Source organism: Thermobia domestica, chromosome 5 (genome assembly GCF_964235325.1).
Source record: "Thermobia domestica chromosome 5, izTheDome1.hap1.1, whole genome shotgun sequence".
In the NCBI taxonomy this organism is placed as follows: domain Eukaryota; kingdom Metazoa; phylum Arthropoda; class Insecta; order Zygentoma; family Lepismatidae; genus Thermobia; species Thermobia domestica.
The window spans coordinates 267,502,191-267,526,214 of record NC_137458.1 but is presented as its reverse complement, the minus strand read 5'-3'; the positions used below and the strand labels follow the sequence as shown (position 1 = coordinate 267,526,214).

Genomic DNA, 24,024 nt, shown 5'->3' with positions numbered 1-24,024 from the left:
TTCTTATGAAGTAGGCTCCGCGCTGCAAGCTTCCTGAATGCGACAACGCAGCACAAGATGATCTGTACAGCGTTGCCGCACTTCGTTACTGTATGCTGTTTCTTCATATAAGCGCGGGGAATTTAAACGCTGGGTTGCAACATGGCTCTTCGCTTACCGCACAGAATATGTTGGAATAAACATTCTTTTTTAAAAAATAATACTCAACTATAGAAGTTTCGAATATTTGGAATACTTGAGTTCCAAATTTTCGAACTGTGTTTTGTATGTTTCTCTACCTACCACGGTAAAGAAGATCAGAGCGTCAGACATTTATTTTAATTACACAAAAAGTATCAAGTGATGAAAATTGAACTTTTCACAACTTAAAGTTAATGGATGCATGTACATACCGTACACAGGAAATTATTTTAAGTGGTCTCGTTTCCGATATGTAGTCCTATAAACATTGATTTATCAAAAAGGTACTATAAAATACGCACTTTTTCATTAATTTCTATTTTTTTCTCACTACGTAATACAAAGAAAATTTTTATGTCTTAAGTATTAAAAAGACAACATTCCAGCAATTCCAACAAGGTACGACAATGCAATATAAGTCTTGAGTGAACGCTAGGGCAGCACCGCGAAGTCAGGGGCCTCTCTTTATGAAATGGATAGTAGTTGGCCCCGGCGCTGACATATTACGTTGGCCCAGAATTCTCAGTACCCCTAAGCACGATTACCCGAACTGTCCACTGCTTTCCCATGATAAAAGCACATTATCTTCTTAGATAAAGCACATTATTCTTTAGTAGCCACACCGTACATTATACCACAAAGATGGTAATATAAAATCAGGGTATATGTTATGTAACAATATGAGAAAAACACACAGTAACCAGTAGCATACATAATTTTTTTCATCTCGCTTTAGGATGGCTGTTATCTGTTAATATAGAACTACGGACAAATTAATGTAAAGTTAGCACTTGCGGTTTCAGTATTCGCGAACAAGAGGTACGATAAGCTGCAAAGGAACGCCCACTGCACGTACCCGAAATATTTTTCCGGGGAGATATATACTGATGTGGGGCAACGAGCGTTAAGCGGTAAAGAGCACCAAAACGTGTGAAACCACTAGATGGCGCAGTGCGACACGAATTAGATCATGTGTTACAATTGTCCTTGCTTTGTTTGACAGCAGACGTTGTTCTTCATAGGAGCTGATATGCACTTGTAAAAACACAAAACATCTTAAGTTTCATTCAAGATAACGTAATTTTCATATTCTTAAAACTTCAAATTTTGATACCAACGGCGCCGACTTTCCAAACTTTATGTGGGTGCATATCAATGGCGGGACATGTTAACCTATATATTTTCAGGGAAGTCTCGATATTTGATTGATTTATTTTTAATTAAAATATTTTATGAACACTGTTATAAAGGGCTGTGCTGTGATAAAAAGTAAAATATACCGGTACTATAAGGATAAGTTGAGGCTGCCCTAGCTCAGCCCGTAACACAACTGATTTAAATGCAAGAGAAACGGGTTAAACTAAAAATATTGTGGGTGCACCGCATCCACAAGATTATTTGTGTGGATGCCGAAGCCCAGGAGCACCCACGTAGACGGCGCGCATGTTTGATACAATGGTGTCTAAGCATGTTACGTAATATAATCAGTTACTAATATACATGTTACACATGTTTACATGTTACATATTAGTAACATGTTATACATGTTTATACATGTTACTAATATGTATATGGTTATAAGACTTTGTTTTTATTATCAGTGATTGTTCTAGAAATTTCTTAATTGTAAGCAAACAGTATTTCGGCGCCCCAACCAAAATGATGATAAAAGAGTAGAAAGTTGTAACGAACAAACATTCATCAAATAGTTGTTACAATTGAAAATTTCTTCAGCATCTGTAGTCTCCCTATGAATATTAACGAAAACTGGCGAAATTATAACTAATTGACAATGAATGAGTACTGAAGAAAGCCAGTTTTAATAATTAGTAGCATTTTTCTTAAACACAAGACACAATTAACGTAACATATATATATAAAATGAAATCTTTGAGTTTTACGTCCCATGGTTATGCCGGTTAGGCTAAAGGAGACAGTGATTATGAGAAATGAATGAAATGGTGGAATGGAGAAAGTGGGAGGAAACGGGAGAACCCCGAGAAAACCCACGCACACGGTGTTTGTCCACCACAAAGTTCACTTGGCGGGAGCAGGGTTTGAACTCGGGACCCCAAGCACCAGAGGTGAACGCTCTACCACTGAGCCACCGCGGCCCCAGAAAGAAAAAGCTGTCGGGACAATATTGTGCTCCTAATTGAAGTGAAATCCCTCTACAGTATATAGTCAGAGACACTGCAGGGGTAAAAGTGGATCTGAAAAGTTAGGGGGAGGGATGACGTCACGCCGTGCCCCGTTGTATTATTTTTAGGAAGTGGATGGACGCCATATATATTTTTTCGAAGTGGGTTAACTGCGTCCTCCTGCGTTCCTTATACTGCATAGTTTCAAGATAAGGAAATGAAAAGAGATTTGTTTGAAATTTCAAAGGAAAGTATGAGTTGGAAAAAGTAGACGTAGAGACTAACTAGTGGTAGAAGCATTTCCTACTTCGCATTTAAAGGTATGGACTATGAAGCAATGTTGGGCAGACTTCAATTGAATTAATGATTAATCTGTAAGTGTAATTGTCAGTTCCAATCAACCATTGAAATAGGTAATGGTCAATTGTTAATTGTGCCTGGCCATTAATCAATGAGGAGAATCATTTGAAAGTAATTGCTGTGGAAAGTAACTACAATTAAATTCGGTCATTCAGTTGCAATTGAATGTAGTTTACAATTAATTCAGTTGCAATTTTCTGAGCAATTACTTTCAATTGATTGATTAATTACAATTGATTTCGATTAGTTAATGCCCAATACTGTAGTTGTAGCTACTACATCGCAGGGTTGGCAAAAACCATGGTTTTTATTTAAAAAAAAAAACAAAAAAAAAAAAAAACGTTTGTTTTTGTTTAAACCAGGTTTTTATGGTTTAAATGATTTGCTCTATAGTATATATTCATATCATATATGGACAGAAATAAGTTTGTTTCGCCTTGATGTTATTACGCAACAACCGGGTTATGCTGGAAGGGGTCACATAAGCTTAAAGCGGAATAAAAACCGCTTCTCGAGTTACATCCGAGAGAAATTGTCTGCCATTTGAACTCGGAACCAGGACTAATTGGCCACAAATGCGATACGTCTGCCGACTCACTCACGAAGGAATCCTGATAAAAAAAACGTTGTACTGATCTCTACATGCTTCTTAATATAATTGTCAAGAGTCATTTCTGAAGGACAAAAAGATAAACAGTTGCACAAGTGAAACCATTACACAGAATTACATATGAACAATTTCAAAATACTACGGAGTACAGAAGAACTAATTTAGTTCAAGTTAGTTAACAACGACTTTTATTGGTCCAAATTAAAGAAATACACCGATTTAATCTGCATATCAATAAGAAAAGTGAATAAAGATACGAATTATTTGAGTCCACTTTGGCTCACTCATTTATACATAAATAGATACCAAAGATACTTATTTCACTAAATGCCTCTCGTGGGATCTGTATGACCCCCCACACAAAAAGTACGGCATTTTCGATGTATTTTATCAATAGTAAACATTGAAACGAAACAATATTTAGAATTTTTCTTCGATTGCAATTACATAACAATAATAACAACTACAAAAAATCACAAAATATTTATAAACTTGTAAAAAAAGTTGCTTTTGTAGTATAATCTTTTTGAGTAATGAATGGGGAATTTAGGTCTGAATATAATACGAATAATATACGGGAGTGAAGCGTGATAACCCACAAATGTGTGTTCATCAAGATTTTACAAATACTTACACTTTTACGAACATTGTTTTTGTTTTTTGGTTTAAACCAGTAGTTTTTTTTTAAAAAAAAAAAAAACCAGCTGGTTTAAACCTTGGTTTAAACCACCTTGGTTTAAACCAGCCAACTCTGCTACATCGTACAGCTGTTTTCTAATCTATCTTTCTATTTACCTCTATATATGAAATATAAAACACCTCCAACGCCGTTAGATCGATTTTGATGTTTTTGGTACACGAGTGAATCCTATCCAAACTTACGAAGAAAGTTTTCCAACTAAGCTTTCCATAGTTTGTATAATCTTACGAAAACTGATTAAAATGTATTTTCATTTAAGTTATAATAACAATTTCGAGTTCTTAAAATTTATATATATATATATATATATATATATATATATATATATATATATATACAGGTATATATAAACAATATTAAGAAGCATATGCACATTATTATTTCTACACACACATATTTTTGACGTTTCAAAAATTAAGTACAATGAAGAAACAAGAACTCATTTTAGTATCAAGATACATTTATGAAGTTTCTAAAAATTTAAATGAAAAATTAAGAAAAAAATCACCTTTCTGTAAGCACCTTTACTTTGGAGTAGGAGGAAAATTCGAAAACGTCTCCAGGAGAATCTTGTTAAAATCTGGTTCGTATACGTGGAATGGTAAGGCCTCTAGGCAAGTGAACACATTTACATCAGGACGAACGTACTGACAGACGAAAAGTAATCCAAAAATTACTCTTTCGGGATGTGTTGGGGGGTGGAGCATGAAACGTGCAGATCTCTTGAATTCTCGGGTTTAATTTTTTTCACGATCACCATACATTCTTCTCTCTCATCGTCATTCGAAAGTTACCTCACGTTCTCAAAATCTTCAAATGAGAACACTAAATTATTATCTCTTGTATCAAATGTTTGTGTCATGGTGCTTGAAATTGAGTGTTACTTAAGACTTGCTGATATACGAACGAGAATATTAACTGAATTCAGTCACCAACATGAATTAAGTTGCTCTGTCTTTCAGGTTGGAAGAAATAGATCCCGGGGTAAGTGGTCTCCGTGAAGAAATATGCTTCTTCAAATCAGAACCTAGGTAAGTAATGCCTTAGACAAAAATCTTTGACACACACACACATATCACAAGAACTATATGATCATTTTATTTATTTATTTATTTATTTATTTATTTATTTTAAGTGGTAATATTGAAGACATTGTTTGCGGTCATGCTGAACCTCTAGATAGAAAACGTCATTCTAAAACTCATGCTACTAGATCTCAGAACGCTAGCTCTAGTCTCGACTAAACAGGCAAATTAACGTCCTTCAGTTCTAAAGTTTAAAATTTCCTACATAAAATTCTTAATTTGTGAACCCGATTTGTAATTGAAATATGTAGAACGTGCGAAAATTATCCAGGGTGGTCCAAAAATAGGTATACAGTCCCGTACTTACTGCTCACTGTATTTCATGTCATTTCTTATTGTTATCAAACAGGTAGACCTAGCTTCATTATTACTTGCTCTTAATGTTTTTTTTTTTTTTTTTTTTTTTTTTTTTTTTTTTTTTTTTTTTTTTTTACTTATACCTTAAGCCCGCAACAGCCGAAGCAAATAAACCCATAATCTAGAATGTTGTACTTATCAATGCAGGGGTGTATACCTACTTTTGGGCCAGCTTGTATAGAGTATATATTCAAACAAACTTTCAAGGCAAAATAATTTCTCGGAAAAGTAAAACAATACCAAACATGCAATCATGTTCTGAAATTACTTTATTTTAGTTATAGGGAGCAATAATAATAATAATAATAATAATAAGAGAACGTTAGTTCAGGAAATATAGGATGTTAAATTATTATTATTAGTATCATACATTGAAGTAGAACTAACAATTCATATCGAGCAAGATTCAGAGTAGAAATGAATACATATCAGCTATAAAACAATTCGACGGGGACAGGACATGATAGACAGAAGTAATAGAACACGACTTCATCCTATTAATTTCAGAATAACTTCAAAATATGATTAATGTAAGTGACTCTCATTACTTCATTTCTAATTATAATTAAATGTTATCGATTGAATAGTTATTTCATTTTTATTATTTAGTATTCCTTCATATTATATGCTTCAATTTTTGTTATTTCATTTTATCAAATATTCATTAAATAACATAGTGGTTTACTATCATAAATTATGTAATAGAATATCGTGAGTTTCTCAGTTAAACACTCTCTCATTAATTTGTTCGTAATTGAATATGACGATAAGTTAGTATAATGTGATTCATTATTTTGTGTAATCGTTCGTTTTTAGATCTATAATATTTCTGTCAATAGTGATTAGACAACAGAACGTGCAAAACCCGGAGTAACTGACAAACAAAATGATTGTATTGTAATTTACTATATTCTGGAAAGCGATCATATTTGCCCATTATGTATTTTTCGTGAATTATACTAGTCATTCATTTTTCAATAGTATTGATTTTGTTAGAAGTAACACGTATCATATTTATATCATATTAGCTGAAATGCATGAAGAATATTTGAACCTCTTCCCCTCTTGGATTACGCATATCCATGAAGAAATAATGATAAGACTTAATGTATTTTTGCCACAGATGTTTAAATCCCTCTACTGATTTAGGGAATTTCCTTTAATCCAAGTGATATAATAAGAATTCAACTTGAGATAGGTACGGTGTTTCAAAATTCATTTCAAACAAGTCAACTGTTTTTGCGTTATGCGATCGTAAACAACAAATAACATACTTTTTCACCTCTGACGATGGGGATAAACTTGGATCGAAGCATATGGAATGTCACTATTTATTTCAGCGATCCTGGAAACTATGGTTTGAACACTAATAATTATCATTTTCTTTTAGTTTTACGTGACCCCTTCTCATCTGCACGCCTCACTCCCATGCCGATGGAATCTAAAATTTTACTTAAATTCTATCGCAAGTGAAAATATTAATTTTTGCGACCCCGGAAACTATGAAATTGACATTAACTTATATCGGTCGTTTTGGATTTTTTTTTTTTTTTACATGTCACACCCTTCCCACCTTCCCTCACCCCTTCTAATCTGTCATGCAGATAATGTGATAAGAACTCAAGTTAGGCTACGGACCACTTGTCACCAAATATTATCCAAATCAGCGCAGTTGTCTAGAAGGTGTTACCGCCAACATAGTCAAATTCATTAAGAAGTTGGATTTACTAAAACTCCTTTATATATGAACACTCATGTCCAAAATTATTGTCACATGTCTATAAATATGTTGTTGTAGGAATATAATTTGATAACGAATTCGCCCGGTATTTCTTATAATGTTAGTATGTGTATAATCGGCAGAGACATGTATATGGCCAGTGTCATGTCAAAAGAGCAGTAAGTAAGAATAATAAAACAGAAAATAAAACTTTCGTGTCCATTCAGCAAGATTTTGTTTTATTCATTCTAATTTCCGTATTTATAATTCTTTTGCTATGAAATTTACCACAAATATACACTTCCTGATTATTCACATAGTATTAAAAGTACCCTGCAAAATCATTATCAAATTATATTCTTACAAGCGGACAGTTATAGATATGCGACTTAATCATTTTGGACGTGAGTGTACCTGTCCGGCCGTCCGCGAGACAAAAAAAAAAAAAAAAAAAAAAAAAATTCAACTGTTTAATCAATCATCTTCATATACAGTGAAAATTTAGAGATAAAAATTAGGAATAGATTTGTTTTTCGGTTCCGATACCCATACTGGAAGTGATAGGAGTGGTCCATTTCCGGTTTTAACGTTGATCGCTGTAGAGCATCCTTTCCTAACCTGGGGTCCGCAAGCCAATCTGAGAAAGGCACACACAGGGGTGAGAAATACACCATTTTAAATTAAATGATCGAAGTAATAATGAGAAATCAATTTGCGTAAGAAGGGATATTAGACATACAATAAGTTGTCTATACTCCGACGACATTTTTTCTGACGGAGCCAAAAAGCGTGTAAAGACTGATGTAAGTGTTTGTAAAATATCTTCAAACGAAAATCTTTGACACAATAGCTGACTCGAAAAGGAAAGATGGAATGAGAAATTCTTGCTCGACATTCTTTCATTTGTCAAAAACCCTTGACTAAGCTATTTTCTGTGTTATACACACGAGCAAAGGTGCATTCACTTCATTTTTCATATCCTGCAACGTTAGACAACCAACAATACTGTTGAGGTTCGCTTGTTGAGAACTACATAAGGCGTTTTACAAGTGCAATAGTTTATTCGAAACTTGTCAGTGTAGCAAACAGCAAAAATTAGAAAAATATCCATGCCTCTGCGACGGAAAAAAAATCGGGTAAAATACGTTTAGTATCTACTTACTGGGATAGTCTACTATCCGAGGTATTAACAAGAAACCAGGCCGTGAACCAAACGATTTAGAGATAGGAGCTAGGTGTAGGCTGACTGTTCCAAAAACAGAGGTTTCTGCCAAGGCATTTGGTAAGGAATACCTAATTGATCCTGGGAGGGTCGATCGTGCAAAGCCGATTGCAAGGTCCCGGCCAGACACAATTCTAAGGAAGGTCCTGGGCAATGGGCCCACAATAACCACGGATTAGCGGTACGTGCTCCTGGCATTTGGTATGCTTCCAGTGAGTAATTCTTGAGCGATTGCCGAAGAAATGGCCTCTGACATGTTTTTAATTTTTTTTTTAATTGACTACATGGTACACAGCACAAATCTAGGACCCGTGTACATACTGTGAACGGAAAGGTTCAGAGGTGAGCGTGCATACAAAGTCAGAACCCCTTCTAGGGTGTCGATGGAGATGTGACTATTTCTAGGTTAATTCTGATTGCATACAAAATGATCGAACTGTAAAAATTTGTTCAAACATCTTTGGAAATGGGTTTTCCGATGTGATTGTAATCACGTCATGAAATCAGACGGAGTAGGATGTACAAGCTATGTCTGCGTAGTAATGCTGTTTATGCAAATGAAACCTTTAAGTTTTACGAGGCTAAAAGAGACAATGATGATGAGAAATGAACGAAATGTTGGAATAAAAGAAGTGGAAGGAAACGGGGGAACCCCGAAAAAACCCACGCACACGGTGTTTGTCCACCACAAAGTTCACTTTAATGCTGTTTATGTATACCTGTGTGTTCACCCCTCTGGATAGTTCTATACATTCTATTATTACAATAGTTACACATAGTATTTATGAACTTGATTATACTAGCAGAGGAAATATACATGTTTATATTATTCTTTAAACAAGAACACACATACTGTTGAAACATCACATCAAAAAACTTTTTAAAAAGAATAGACACAAAACCTAAGACTAAAGATAAAAACTCCATTGGCTTGTAAGAATTCGAATACTATCACTAATAATAAAATTAATAATAATAATAATATAATAATAATAATACATATAGTTGTCATAGAAACATTCTCTCTCTCACATACACACACGCACACCACATACTGTGAGAGTGGCCCAAAAGTAGGTATACAGACCTACATAAATATAAAACATACAGGACTGTATACCTACTTTTGGGCCACTATATACTTGTAAGGCATTTCAATATTGTAACTATATGAAGGGAAGGTGAAGGAAGTGAATTAGGGATGCCCAGAACCGGTTCCTGAAATACTCGGATCCCACAGTAATATTAGATCCGGATACCTGTGAATCCAGATCCAATATCCGGGTACCTGATTCCGGTTTTCAGAACCGGGTATCCGATTCTCGGTCCTGGGTTCGGGTACCTGATTCTCAGTTCCGAAACCGGAATTCTAGGTTCTGGAACCGAGTACCCGTTTTTGGATCCGGATACATACTCTGGAGTATTAAGTATTCATGCGTTGTAGACATCGTAGAATTCAATTCTGAAATAAACGTCGGGTCAGAGAGCACACAAAATAACTTACTGTTCTGATTCAGAACCACGCTTGACTGACTATCGGGTACGTTCTTCTGTTCAGTAGCTTGTTTTACACGTTTCAAAAATATTGTGGCGAAACAAAAGGCCTAATAGACTCATACTCTACATTCTTGTACCAATGTAACGTTTTATGTGCGTTTTTAAAGTAGACCACAAATTAATATTTTCATTGTTCATTGCTAATAAACAGTTAGTGAATTCATAGTCCTATGAAGGAAAATGTGGCAATCTGATGTGGGTTGATATCAACAAGTTGAAAAACGCACTTTGGATATTGGAAATGAGGTTACTTGCCTTGCCTTCGCTAATGCTGTCTAGAAAATACAGAGAATATTCCCCACAGAAGAAACTGGGAGGTCACGAAAAACACATGCCTTCAGAGATATCCTTATTATCCCAACTTTTTACTATCGCTTCACAGTAGTATCAATTCAGATTTTGCCAGGTGAGGGATAGATTGTCCACAGACATGAGTTTCACGTTTTTTGTTAGTATATTAGTATACATTTTAATAACATGCATAGATTTTTCAAACTCGGGAGGGAGAGAGTATTTTCCTGTCGCTGCACTTCCCAAATGACACTTTCCTCCTACATTGGTGCATTAAATTAATGTTTTTTGGTACATGAGTTGACCATGACCTAACTTAGGATTTTATTTTATCGATATGCGGGGGTGAACAGGTGAGGAATGGGAAAGGGTGGCAGGTAAAAGTAATAGTTAATGACCGATGCTATTCTGCAGTTCTTAGGTTTATTATTTGCTATGAATAGTAATATTTCCGATGCCGTTTTAAGTTAAAATTATCCCCTATCGACACGAGAGGATGTGGAAGGGGTGACTTGTAAAAGAATAAACGAAAATGATCGAAGTTTATGTCTAATCCAAAGTTTCTGTTGGCGCTGAAATGAATAGTGACGCTCCGAGAGCTATTTAAGGTCAAGTTCAGCCCCCATCGGCATGAACGTGATGATTGGGTTTGAAAGAGGTAACATTATGGATTTCTATCATTACACTTTCATTGAAATACGTATTCTTAGGGGAGAAATAAAATTCAAATACTTGACGGTTCAAATACCTAATCTTTCCGTACTAGGAACAAGCATTTAACACGTTAGCTGCCATGTGGGTCCGATCGGACCTACTGGAGTAGTCTAAAAAATGTCCTCGTAGGTCCGATCGGACCCACGATTTTTAATTTGTCGAGCTGTTCGTACAGTACTTGTATTTTAAGGTGCTGCCTCTAGTGTTAATGATCTGTAGTGTTTCTATCACATACAATATAGGAGATATTTATGCTGTAATTTTTTTGTTAGATGTTGCTGATTAACGCCGCTAGAGGCGCTGAATATCAATTAACAAACATTTACTGTTTCTGTAGGGCCGATCGGACCTACGTGTTGCTTTTTGAATGACTTACTCTAATTTATTTTAACAAGATGCCAGTATTGTGAAGTCCCCGTCAATTTGTTGAATTTTCAGAAAGGTCTAGATCACTATATTGTTACTTCAAATGACATTAAGTTCTGCTCATATTTCTTCGTTTTTCATTGCACAAAGAAACTACTTATTAGCACTAAAAGCAGCAAGAACTCATCAACTTCTTATATAATAATGAACAAATGACTATCAAACAGAGTTGCCAGTTCAACTGTAATTTATCCCCTAGCTGATAAACAAAAAAATACACAAGTAGGTCCGTTCGGACCCCCAAGTTTCACGCGCGCGGATTCAATACATTGCCTTAGGTTATGTTTCAGCATTACCATTATGTTTAAAAAATATGAACGAAACAAATATAATGTAAGTACGTACGTTTGGCACTCTACCGGTAACCAACAAAATTCACCCCTGGCAGCTAACGTGTTAAGCTAGTATGAAATGTTAATAGCATATGAAGTATAATAATTAAGTTCCAGATTTCTGACAATAGTGTCATTCACCTTCTCCAGTAACTTTTAACGGGAATTGAACTTTCTTCCAAAAAAATGTAAGTAGAAAAATTCCCCTGATCGCCCCAGGATTTCACCAGGGGCGGATTCAGGGGGGGGGGGCGATCGGGGCGATCGCCCCCAGAAGAGGAAACTTTCTTATTTTTTTATATATATATATATAAATAAAACCCATCCCAAAGTTTGGAGCCCTTAAAAGTAGCAGTATGACAACCCACCGCCCCCCCAGAAGTCGGTCCTGGATCCGCCCCTGGATTTCACATATCCCTGAGCATGTTTCATGAGGTTCAAATATGTAACGTTATACATTATGCTTCAACGCATATATTTAGAAATAACTGTTTCAAGTAAATTTATACCGAGTGATGATAGTCACTTAAAAATTACGTGAAGCTCATTTGGAGCTTATGAGAAACCATACCGTGTTGGTTTGCTTGCATGATAAATATTCTGCGTATTTTAACACTGAGTTAAATTAACTTCAAGAGAGCATGATGGTATGTACTTACTAATGTAATTTCTATGAGAATCTATATTGGTCTGCCAAATATTGTTTTAACGTAGTTAAATTTATGGTGCAGATTTACTGTACGAAGCCACATATTTGTAAAATTTACAGGACACATTTGTAATAATATTTTAAAGAGCAGTATGTGAATAATAGAAACATGTTGTGTTCTTACGCGTGAGATGCGTATCTTCATAAAAATAAAATAATGAAAGTTAAACATTGATTCACCGTAAGGAAGCCATTAATCAGTGTATACAAAATGAAATGAATTATCTGAATTCAGTGTGCTAACTCATGATGTGTAACCATAGAAGTGTCGTAGAGTTAGGAGATCCACATATTTACTAAATTTTACGTTAGTGATGTTATGTCAGTTTGGAACACAAATGTGCAAGCAATAAAAACATATCGAATCTTACCTAGTGTCATTAATAACGTATAAATGCATAATCCAGCACTTAAGATGCATTTTTTTTATGCCATATACAGTGTTTTGCACTAGTCTCGTTTATGTGTATACCCACTGTCGCTCACACGCCTACTCCCAATAGGCGCATCCCTTCACTCTGCTCGCGCTTCTGCCTTGACTCGGTTAGAGCTCGTGCTTTTTAGGGGCCACTTAGGACAAGTTGGTTAGTGTCTTTTGCACATCGGTAGTGAATCTGCATAGATGAATTCAAGTCCACACCCCAGAGAATTGATTTACTGGAAAAGAAGCTTATATAATTACAGGGAATAATATGTATGTACCCATACAATAAATCTGCACCAGAGTATTTTTTTTTTTTTTAAAAAAAAAAAAAAAAAGACCATGGTTGCGAGATGCATAATATAGTCTCGATGCATCAAATTTTACTTCTTTGGAAGCATTGTAGAGATAGGCAAAGGACTCTACATATAACCTCCATGAGTGAATAAAGACAAAAGCATTGCGGATGCCGATCTATTCATTGTGTCTTACTTCAGCTTAACCGTCTTTCTGAGACATCTACACCGAATTTGTTAAAAACGTATTTACACTTAATTTGTGATGTCTTTCGCTTTCATATTTTGTTTCTGTAAGTAAGGTAAGTGATTTTTTTATATATATAGAAATGATGACATATTTTTGGATTTGGGGAGCCAGAACTTTTTTGAGTTAAAATTTCTTACTTTCTTTGTATATTTTATGTATTTTTTGTTGTTTCAGGTTAGGTTAGGGTATTTTAAGGTTAAGTTTGTATTGGCTCCCCAGTTCCAAAACTATCCTGAAATGACATTCAATTTAATTAGAGTTACGTAAAATATTCAGTTTTAGTTGATGTGGTTAGTAGATTAGTTTTGATTAACATCCAGTTTGTAGGGTTGCCAGTATTTTTTGTCAGGATCAAGTATATATCACAAGGACACAATACAACTAAGTTTTGAGGATTATAAGCGCTGGCCAGTAATTTTATTCTTTAGAGTTGGTAATTTTACCAGATCGCCTTCATACGTATCAAACAGTAGTACTTGCTTAGAGAAAGATGTTACAACACAGGATATGCCCATACAAGAAAATAATGTAGCCAGACGTAGCAGTTTTACCACGCCCACTCCAGCCACGTTTATTGTTGAACTTATAAACAATGCATCGTAAGTTAAAGCTCAAAATTATATCTTTCGTGCCATTTTTTGAAAATTAAACTACTAGCAAGTATTGTTACTGTTTGTTGCTGTGTGTTTCTGCTTCTGTATAAAGGCTTTTTTGCAGACCAATATATAAAGAATCTGTGTTATAAAAGTAACATACAGACCACCAATGTATTATATATTACATTTATATGTTGTTATATATTACATTTATATATTTATATGTTGTCTATATATTACATTTAGACAACATAATGTAATATACGCATAAAGAATGTTAGTATGTGTGTGTCGTGGCTATGTGGTTATCGTAAGTGCTTTTGACTAAGGAGACCCAGATTCGATTTCTTGTAGGAGCTCATGCAGTTTGGATCTCACGTTACGCAGTATGTCTGCGTTTCATATACATTCATTGCTGAAAGGGACACTAAAAACATACAATTAATATATGTAGTTTTAGTATATGTAGTTTTTAAACTTGAACTGGGAGAGAGACAGACAGTGAGTGAGAAGGGGAGGGGATGTTTGGTGGTACATTGTAGGAGGAAGTTACTGATCCATTTAGCAGCGAGGATATATGGTATGTGGACCTACTGCTTAATGTGGGATCCAAACCACGAGAGGCCGCAGAGGAAATCGAACCGGGTCTCTTACGCAAAAGGCAAGTACGCTAACCATATAGCCACAGGGGAGCTCCGTTGATGCATTCTGTTATGGCGAACGTTAATGTTAACGAAAGAAGAAGAAGAAAAAAAGAATAATACCTTGCCTTGGCATTCTCACATACGCACTTTGAATACAGAGCTAAGTGTGCGCAATTTTCTTTTTCAGGAGGGGTATAGTATGTAGGCCTAGTCCTTATCTCTCTCTATAAAAGTAATTGTCCTGACTCATAGATCATCGCCCAGGCCATGCCGCTTAAGCTAGAAACCTTAAGGGTCTTCACTACAGTGAAATTAAACCACCGCTAAATTTAGAGTTTTTTGTAATATCTTTGAAACAAATAAAATATTCAAAAAGCAGAAACGTAGTGAACTAGATAATACGATTTTATATCTGGTACCGTTATGATAACTCATCTATCTGCTTTCGATTTGCAACTGTAGATAGATTTAGTTTTTTTTTTTTTTTTTTTTGGTTCTGTAAATATCGGCGAACCAAAAGCAGATAGGTGAATTGTGGTAAAGGTATCATATGCAAAAACGTATTGTCTAGTTCACTATGTTTCTCCTTTTCGAATATTTTTATTTGTTTTGAAGATATTACAGAAAAACTAAAATTAGCGGTAGTTTAATTTCGCTGTAATGAAGGGCCTTAAATTTTGACAGTGTAACGTAAGGTACCGCTAATGAAAATTCGACGACGAAGGTTGGGGAATAGGGATTACAATAATTATAGTAAAATGTCCGTATCTCCGAATGTCTGAAGGGTAGAGATATGAAATCTGGCATATAGATTTTCCATTTAAAGTAATTAGACACCCGTTTCATCGTATTTTGATATTTTTCCTAGAAGGGAAGGGAAAAAAATGGTGGAGGGTTGCAGTTGTTACAACAATATGACTATCTCGAAATCCTTTCAGGTTAGAGATACGAAATTTTGAATTTAAACTTTTCATGTAAAATTATTAAATACATGTTTTAGTGTTTTTTTTATATTTCCCTTACGAGGGAAGAAAAAAGGCGGGAATCAGAAAAGGGTGGGGTTGTAATTGCACAATAAGATGGTCATATTTTGATATCCCGTAAGGCTAGAGACATGAAACTTGGTATTTAGACTTCATTTAAAACAATAATTCTAGAAGTGTTTTAGCGTTTTTAATACTTTCTCTACACGGGACGGAAAAAGATGGGAAGAAAAAAGGATCGGAGTTACGGCTATATCTGGAGGTTCCTTAAGGTCAGAAACATGAAAAATTAGTATTGTTCTTTTTCTTCTTTACTGTTTTCCACAGAAAGGAAAGAAAAAATGTGGGGTTGCAATTGCTATAGTAATATGGCCATAAGATTAGAGAATGTTAGGGATATTAAACGTGTTATATACTCGCTCTTTAAAAGAACGGACATATGCCACAGCGATTCTGGAAATTCCGCTTTTAACGAGAGATGGGAACAATTTAATATATGTAAGGGTCGTTCAAAGTTGACCGGGGATTTCGTACGTAAATAATCGATGAATAGCCGGATCATGATGAAACTTGCGGGTGACGTAATGTATTCCTTCTCGAGTAACTAGCGCGCGGCATGATGTATTTGGCGCATGCGCAGCAGTTGCAGCAAACATGGTGGCAAGCAGTGTGTCTGTGTCTGGAGCAGCGATGTGTAATCAAATTTCTTGTGAAGGAGAGAGTTAAACCAGCTGAGATTTTCAGAAGATAGCAAGCACAGTATGGTGAACAAACGATGTCACGGACAAGAGTGTACGAATGGTGTGAACAGTTTCGCGAAGGACGGGAACTGGTGATAAATGAAGTGCATGGACACATTCGCCCGACTGCAGTCACACCAGTGAATATTGCACGTGTTGAGCAAATGATTCTTGAGAACCGGCGAGTAACCGTACGGGATATTGCTTCCGAGGTGAATATCATTGTCGGGAGTGTTGAGACAATCATTCACGACCACTTACGCTTCCGCAAAATCTGTACAAGTTGGGTTTGCCGCCAGCTGACATTTCACCAGAAGTGGACACGCATGATGGTCTGTGAACAGCTTCTGAATCTGTTTCGAGCCGAAGGTGATGAATTGTTGTAATCCATCATTACGTGTGATGAAACATGGTTGCACAATTCAACCCCAGAGACCAAAAGAAGCAGCATAGAGTGGCGGCATAAAGGTTCCCCGCCACCCAAGAAAAGCAAAATGCAGCCGTCCGCTGGAAAGATCATAGCAAGTGTCTTCTGAGACATGAAGGGTGTTATCCATTTGGATTTTCTGGACATAGGGGGAAGTTAATGCCCAGTATTACTCCACATTGTTGAGTGGTGCTGTACGAAAGTCCATTCGCAAGAAAAGACCTGGGATGTTCTCTGGAAATATCATTCTTCTCCATGACAATGCGCGCCCTCCATGTCAATGTGACAACAACTCTGGGCGAAATACGCTGGGAAGTTCTGCCCATCTCCCCTGCCCGTTAATATTTAGCCCGAATTGATTATCATTTGTTTGCACCCCTTAAAGAAGATCTGGGAGGGAAGAAATTCACTACAGATAAATCACTGCGGAACGATGTCCTCCAGTGGCTACAACAACCAAGTTCTTTCTTTCTACGCCAAAGGAATCGGGGAGCTGCCAGAACGATGGCAACGGTTCGGTGCTTCTTGTGCTATCGGTGCTTGTGTTCCTCTGAAGAAATGAAAGTCGCGGTTAACCTTGAGCGACCCTTATATATATATATATATATATATATATATATATATATATATATATATATATATATATATATATATATATATATATATATATATATATATATATATATATATATATGACTTTGGGGTTGTTAGTTTCATCAAGCGAGAAATATGGAAAATCATTTGAAATAGTTTTTTGAACTCACCACATAGGATTTTACCATTTCACTCTTAGTGCACGGTTTGTAGATACTGTGGCAACGCGTTTTCATGCTTCATGCGTACGCTTGGAATACGCTGACCATGTATTTAAATGTTGATGGCTAATCACAATTCGCTGCAAGCGCGAAAGGAATGAAAACGCGGAGATTACATCGGCTCCACTGTATTGGGTGCGTTTCGGCCCAATAGACCGCCTGCTATTTCGGAATCAGTAAAAGATATCTAAAGGAAGGGGGGGGGGGAAGGAAAGACGTGTTGCCAGGCAAGGAGATTCTAGCAAGAAACAGCTGTTTGGAACGTGCTTTGTGCAGAGTATTGGAACTTGGCTATTATAAAGTATGTGCGTGTATAACAAAAGAAAGTTCACATAAATACATGGAAATTTCGAAAAATTAGCTAATCACAGAAAAATCTACAATAGGGTTATTTCTCGTGTTCTGCATGAATGAGACTAAGGTTGTGGTAGTAATTCCTGAAAACTCTAACTCTGGTGAAAGTACCGGTAAAATTACCGAGTAGCCACGTAGGTCCCTTTCGCTGCGGGAGTAACGCATCGGAAACGCATACTTGTTAGCCATACACTTATTGAAATGCACATTCTAAGGGAAAAGAGGTTTACATTTTTAGGCCAGAATAATCTCATAAACGTATTCTTCCTGTGCAAAGAAAGGAAGCAAAGGTAGAAGTATGAGGTCTGAAGCCCTAGGCTAAACAAATGAGGACTGAGGCGAAGTATCGGGATATGGGTGATACTGCAGTACCGGCTCGTAGTCTGTTCAAGCACCGGTTGCAATGTTGCAATATCAACGGTATGTAGGTACGCGCAAGTGTTCCCCTCCCCCAGCATTCTTGAGTCTTATCCAAAAATATTCAGAAAATATAAAGAGGAAACTCTTTTAAGCTCTATTTGTATATTATTGATTAAATTATTTCTGTAATATTGATTTAATATATAAGCTATTTCCTTTTTTTAAAAAACAACCACTGTCAATGTACGTTTATACACTATCTATACAAAACCTCTACACTCATGTTATTGAACACGAGATAAGTAGAATATATAACATGTGCTGTAAGTCATGAATGATGGCGTTAATCTGAAAGAAAGAAAAAAAGCAAGAAAATTGCATGCACGCAGTTAAACAAAATTATTTAATTATATAAACTATGCAATATTTTAGAATGGAAGGTCTTTCTTCGATCTTTTTGGCTTCAAATTTTTCTACGACTTTATTGAAATCTGAAATGCTGCTCGTCAAGTTTCTCTGAATAGAAAGCATCGCTACCGCAAATATTTTCCGCTTTATTTTCTTTAGGGTCCAGAAACACTTCTCTTCTCCGACAATATGCAGTTTGTTAGCATTTCTTTGTATAAATATACGGTACAAAAAGTCCATTTTCAGAAACCACGTATTTTTATCTATAAAGAAGCATGAAATCTAAGATGTTTTTTCCTTCGAAAATGAAAAAAAAAGTTTCCGCAGGAAATCGAACACGGAATCATGTGCACGAAAGCCACAGAGCTAGGATTAGACCAGTAGTAAGACATTTTCTTCTTCGAGACTCGATCGATCTCCCCAGAATAGGATTTTTTTTTTTTTTTAAATAAAACTTATCCCAAGAATTTCCACCTTTGTACTATAAACGTTAAATAAAATCTATTAACTTCGAACGACCGCCCCCCAAACTTTCAGCCTGGATCCGTTCCTGTTACCACCAGACTTATATTTGTTCTTTGCGAGTTTATGTTTTGTGAATAGCTTCTTTCTTCCAAGCGTCTGTATCTCCCTCACCCTATCAATTGAGTCAAGCGCCGCTAAGCGGAGGAATTCGTAACTATTACAGAAGCTGATCAGTTGCAGAAGAAAGGCAACAGCAAGAGAGCAATACGGGAAGATAGGAGCGATGCAAGAATAAATCCACTTCCCCATGTTAAGAGATATGAGCTCGTTGCCATATTCTCAATGTTACTGCTTGCAGTGGCAACATTCGCTGCCACTGGAAATGTAAATCTCTCTCTTTCTTTCCGTTTTTAATTGACTTTTTAAAAGAAATGCATCAATACTGTTTTGCGCTCAAGAGCAGAGTTTTTTTATTTACTGATACACTACTTTAATACTTAAAAATATTTTTAGTGTTATAAAAATATATGTTGCACAACCATGCAACATATAGTACCAATCGCCGCTGTGATACTGTATGCAGTACTTTGGGACTTGATACTTTTGTACTGCATGCAATACAATTATGTATTACTGACAGTAAAACGAGTTGTTAATAATGTTCTCGAGCAATTTTATTATAATTTTTTAAAAGACAACTTTGGTTTATGTTTCAGAGACTTGCACTTTTCTTTCCGACATATTTTTTACTGTGACATTTATCTAACTTGAAAAACACAAATATTTGATTCCTATTTGTACAGAAACAAATAAAAAAGATATATACTAGAAGACTAATTTACTACTATTTGTAAGTGAGTTCTTAGTATTTACACTGGTGCAAAATGTTTGTTAATATGAAAGTTGGCAAAGAAGTTTTGTTCAAGAATTACGCACAGGTATACCGCAAAATCGAGGGTGGTACTTACAGTGATTATATCTACATGTGGAGCAGTCTTGCCTCTTTCGAAGTGGACAGTTTCAGGCAAATGTGTATATTTTGTCATTTTGTTTACACTAGGAGGACTAGCAGTTGTTTTCAGTTGTGCCTCTTCATCATCGCTACTATCGTTTATTGTATGCTAGCTGTATGCTGAGTGGATTAACTTTGTAACGAGATAGAATTTCAGATTCACGAATTGTATTTTGTTTCCTTTCAAATTTTAATTTTTCCACCATTTCCTTGTATTGCAGCCTTGCTTGGAACACATCAAATCCACCATGTGTAGTAGTATTATCCTAACTGTCTCATTTCTTTGTACATGCCGTATAGGAAAAGAAACTAATCATTCAGTTACACAAATATATCCCGCCCATGTTACTGTTCTACTTCCTAACCACATTATTCAATAGCGCGTCTACTGTCTTTTTTTAAAATCTAGATCATCTTTGACAAGATTTCAGCGAGTATGGCCAAATCCTGAGGAAACCAGTGCGCTTTTATTGCAGAACAATATTTTAACACGTATAGTTTTGTTCGAATTAATAGCAATTCCAAATGATCCACTGGCTTTAGTTTTCAACATTTCGTCGGATGGAAGTACAATTTTTTGCTTCTTGAGGTATGCAAAAGTTCATTATTGTCCCTATACCAACGAAGTTATATATATATATATATATATATATATATATATATATATATATATATATATATATATATATATATATATATATATAAGATGATTTATCAAAGTAATATTGGAAAAATACCTGCCAAAATGCAGTCTGTGCTCTGGGTTGACTGATCGTGCCAACATTATAACAACAGCACCGCACAAATCAAATTTCTTTTAAGCGTTCTTTTCAAAAGTGTGTTTTCTTGATAATAAACAAAATCAAGGTTTTGATCCCAAAAGGGTAAATGCGTTTGCACACGGCAACGATAATATCGGTTGAAGCGCTGATAATGTCGGCGGTTAAATCGACTTCAATGTACTCAAATCGTAGCTTTCACACGCCAGCGATATTATCGGCCAATCCTCCGACACGTAGATGCTGTCGGCCAAGCTCCCGATATTATCGGCGGGGAGCAATGTTTTCTTATGATTGGATGCACATGCGGCCGATAATGTCGGCCGGCCAGTGGGTTAGATGAAGAGAGTGAGTGACAAGGCGTTGTGTATTTTTGTTTCGTTTCTCTTCTTTGGAATTTTGTTGTTTCCATTTTTCTATTACAAGTATATTATTATTATTATTATTATTATTATTATTATTATTATTATTATTATTATTATTATTATTATTATTATTATTATTATTATTATTATTATCTTGTCCTATAAACAACTTCGGAACAGCTTATTATTTTTTTACAGTCTCTGTTTTGGAGTAGCTAATTCCTTTATTAATATAAAATGTATAAGATATGCAGTTGCAAAGGGTGATAGTTTCAAGAGGGTAGGCCCAATGTTCTATTACTTCTACTACTACTACTACTACTACTACTACTACTACTACTACTACTACTACTACTAATAATAATAATAATAATAATAATAATAATAATAAAATGAAACAGGTTAGTCAAATATTTTACTACAGAAACACAAGAAAACAAATTCACATAAATTTAACGTAATTGTAGTTCATCGTCAGCTCTTATTCGATCCGGATCTCAATTTTAATAATGAAATTCACGTATGTGACTCATAGCTTATCTTAATTCACCGTAATGCAGTTTGTTTTAATTGAGTGTGATCGGGTGGGGAAGGTGGATTATTATATAATTTGCGCTTTACAAGAAACATATGAGGCCTTATTCAGAATCTCGCGCGATTAGTGCCATACTAAAAAGCTCCGCTAACATGTTTCCCGCAGTAGTCAGGCCTTTAGTATGACGCAAATCATACCTCAAAACTACTCTGCATAAGGCCCATGTTATATAATCTATGACTAAAACAAACCCTGCTTGTAAAATTTCGTCTTTAATTATATTCTTCAAAACACATGACAAGCATTTAATCAGGTCATTTTGTGTGTCACTTAATTCCTCTTCAAAAGCAGAATCATACTTAAATATTTTTTTCATACGTTGCTCTTTATATGTCAACAATCACAAATATTTTTTGTACCAATGCATGCAGAACTCTCTTGCCCTCTGTTTGTTCTATTTTCAACACAGGCGTTAGTCTTCGTTCCTTAAAGACCACTGATATAGAAAAATTCTTTAATAGGAAATATATTATGTGATATTCTCCACTTACTGACATTTTCTCTCATTCATTTTTGCGAATGTAAGATAAAAAATGTCACTCACAATATCTCGAAAACACACACTCTCTACTCAATTCTAAATAACTCAACGAGTCTGATTTTGTACAGGCTTGCGCCAATGTAACGAAATAAAGAGGCATTAGTTTGCGATAATAAGCGTAGCACCTTTAGAATAGCTTGCTCCAGCTTTTGCGTTGCGTTAGAGTCCGCAAAATTAAGCAAAGTTGGTACGGAATGGGGCCCTACATTCTCTTGCTCTTTATTTGTTTGACATATCGAATCGAAATCGAAGGTCTCGAGAGAAACGCTTTATGTAGAAACGAAAGTCGATAAGCGCTGAGGCCGGTCTCTTTCGCATGTTATTACCAACGCGTTCTCTCGCGGGATTTTCTGAATAGCTTGGCGGTAGTTCGGGAATGCGGCGTAGGATCGAAACTGCGTAGCGTCGAAACTGCGTACGATCGAAAAATTCAGCTCAAAACCTGTTTCGATCCTACGCAGTTTCGATCGTACGCAGTTTCGACGCTACGCAGTTTCGACGCTACGCAGTTTCGACCGTACGCAGTTTCGATCGTACGCAGTTGCCCTGATATAATTTAAGTTTTAATCATGCGCTCAAAAAATATATATTTTTTTCTCTCTCTTTAATTTCTTTAACCTGTGCAGCTATAAATTAGGGTTATATTCATGGACTCCACACGACCTAAACTGCGTAGGATCGAAACTGCGTACGGTCGAAACTGCGTAGCGTCGAAACTGCGTAGGATCGAAACTGCGTACGGTCGAAACTGCGTAGCGTCGAAACTGCGTAGGATCGAAACTGCGTAGGATCGAAACTGCGTAGCGTCGAAACTGCGTAGGATCGAAACTGCGTACGATCGAAACTGCGTACGGTCGAAACTGCGTAGGATCCACACTGCAGGTAGGATGGACAAGCTACAGGCGTATGGATTGAGAATCAATTATGATTTGTAATGATGACTATGTCAGAAGTGTAATACTAACTTTGAAACAGCTTCGACGGAATATAATGTAAAATAGTTAGGTAATATGAAGAATTTAAAGTAATGAAGAATATGATGTATGATGAATATTGAAGGATAAGAATAATAATAATGTTTAACGAATATTTCGATTGTAAAGATATTATTTCGTAAAGGCTGTCAGAAAGTTAGAGAAACAAAAGTCAGATAAAGATTCCTATGCTGTTCTGTGTGTACTTGTCTGCGTAATATGAATGAAAATTTATATGATTTTATGTACAGCTTAACGACCTAATCACCAGTTATTCATATGTATGTCAACAACGTTACAATATTGTACTTCGCTTTGGGAGTTTCTCAGTTGTACACTGAACCTCAAAGCGATTTATAATTGGAACACGTACCCGTGGGAGTAGGAGCATTTCAATGTATTCCGTTACATTTCACAAAAATATTTTTAACCGTAAAAGATTCGAAATTAACTACTATTCAAATAGAGAATAAAATTACGGAAGTTTACAATTATTACTGGAAATCAATGCTGTCATCCATTTTGAACATTTTAAAAGAACATAGTTTCTAATGTATTGAAATTTCATTTCTTATGAATAGTTTGAAACGTTGTA

The 24,024-nt window shown here is 35.7% G+C and overlaps 1 protein-coding gene across 8 annotated transcripts in view; it reads left to right on the top strand.

Annotated features, from left to right (window-relative positions):
• Window positions 1-24,024, top strand: part of LOC145686586 (uncharacterized) — a 678,364-nt gene that overhangs the window by 163,082 nt on the left and 491,258 nt on the right. For 6 of the 8 annotated variants that reach the window (XM_081760038.1, XM_081760040.1, XM_081760039.1 and 3 more), the window contains exon 2: window positions 4,954-4,975. In XM_081760038.1, coding sequence (XP_081616164.1) covers window positions 4,954-4,975 — 22 coding nt within the window. Of the gene's footprint in view, window positions 1-4,953; window positions 5,023-24,024 lie in introns of all 8 variants that reach the window. The other 2 variants (XM_081760035.1, XM_081760036.1) reach the window with 1 other exon arrangement.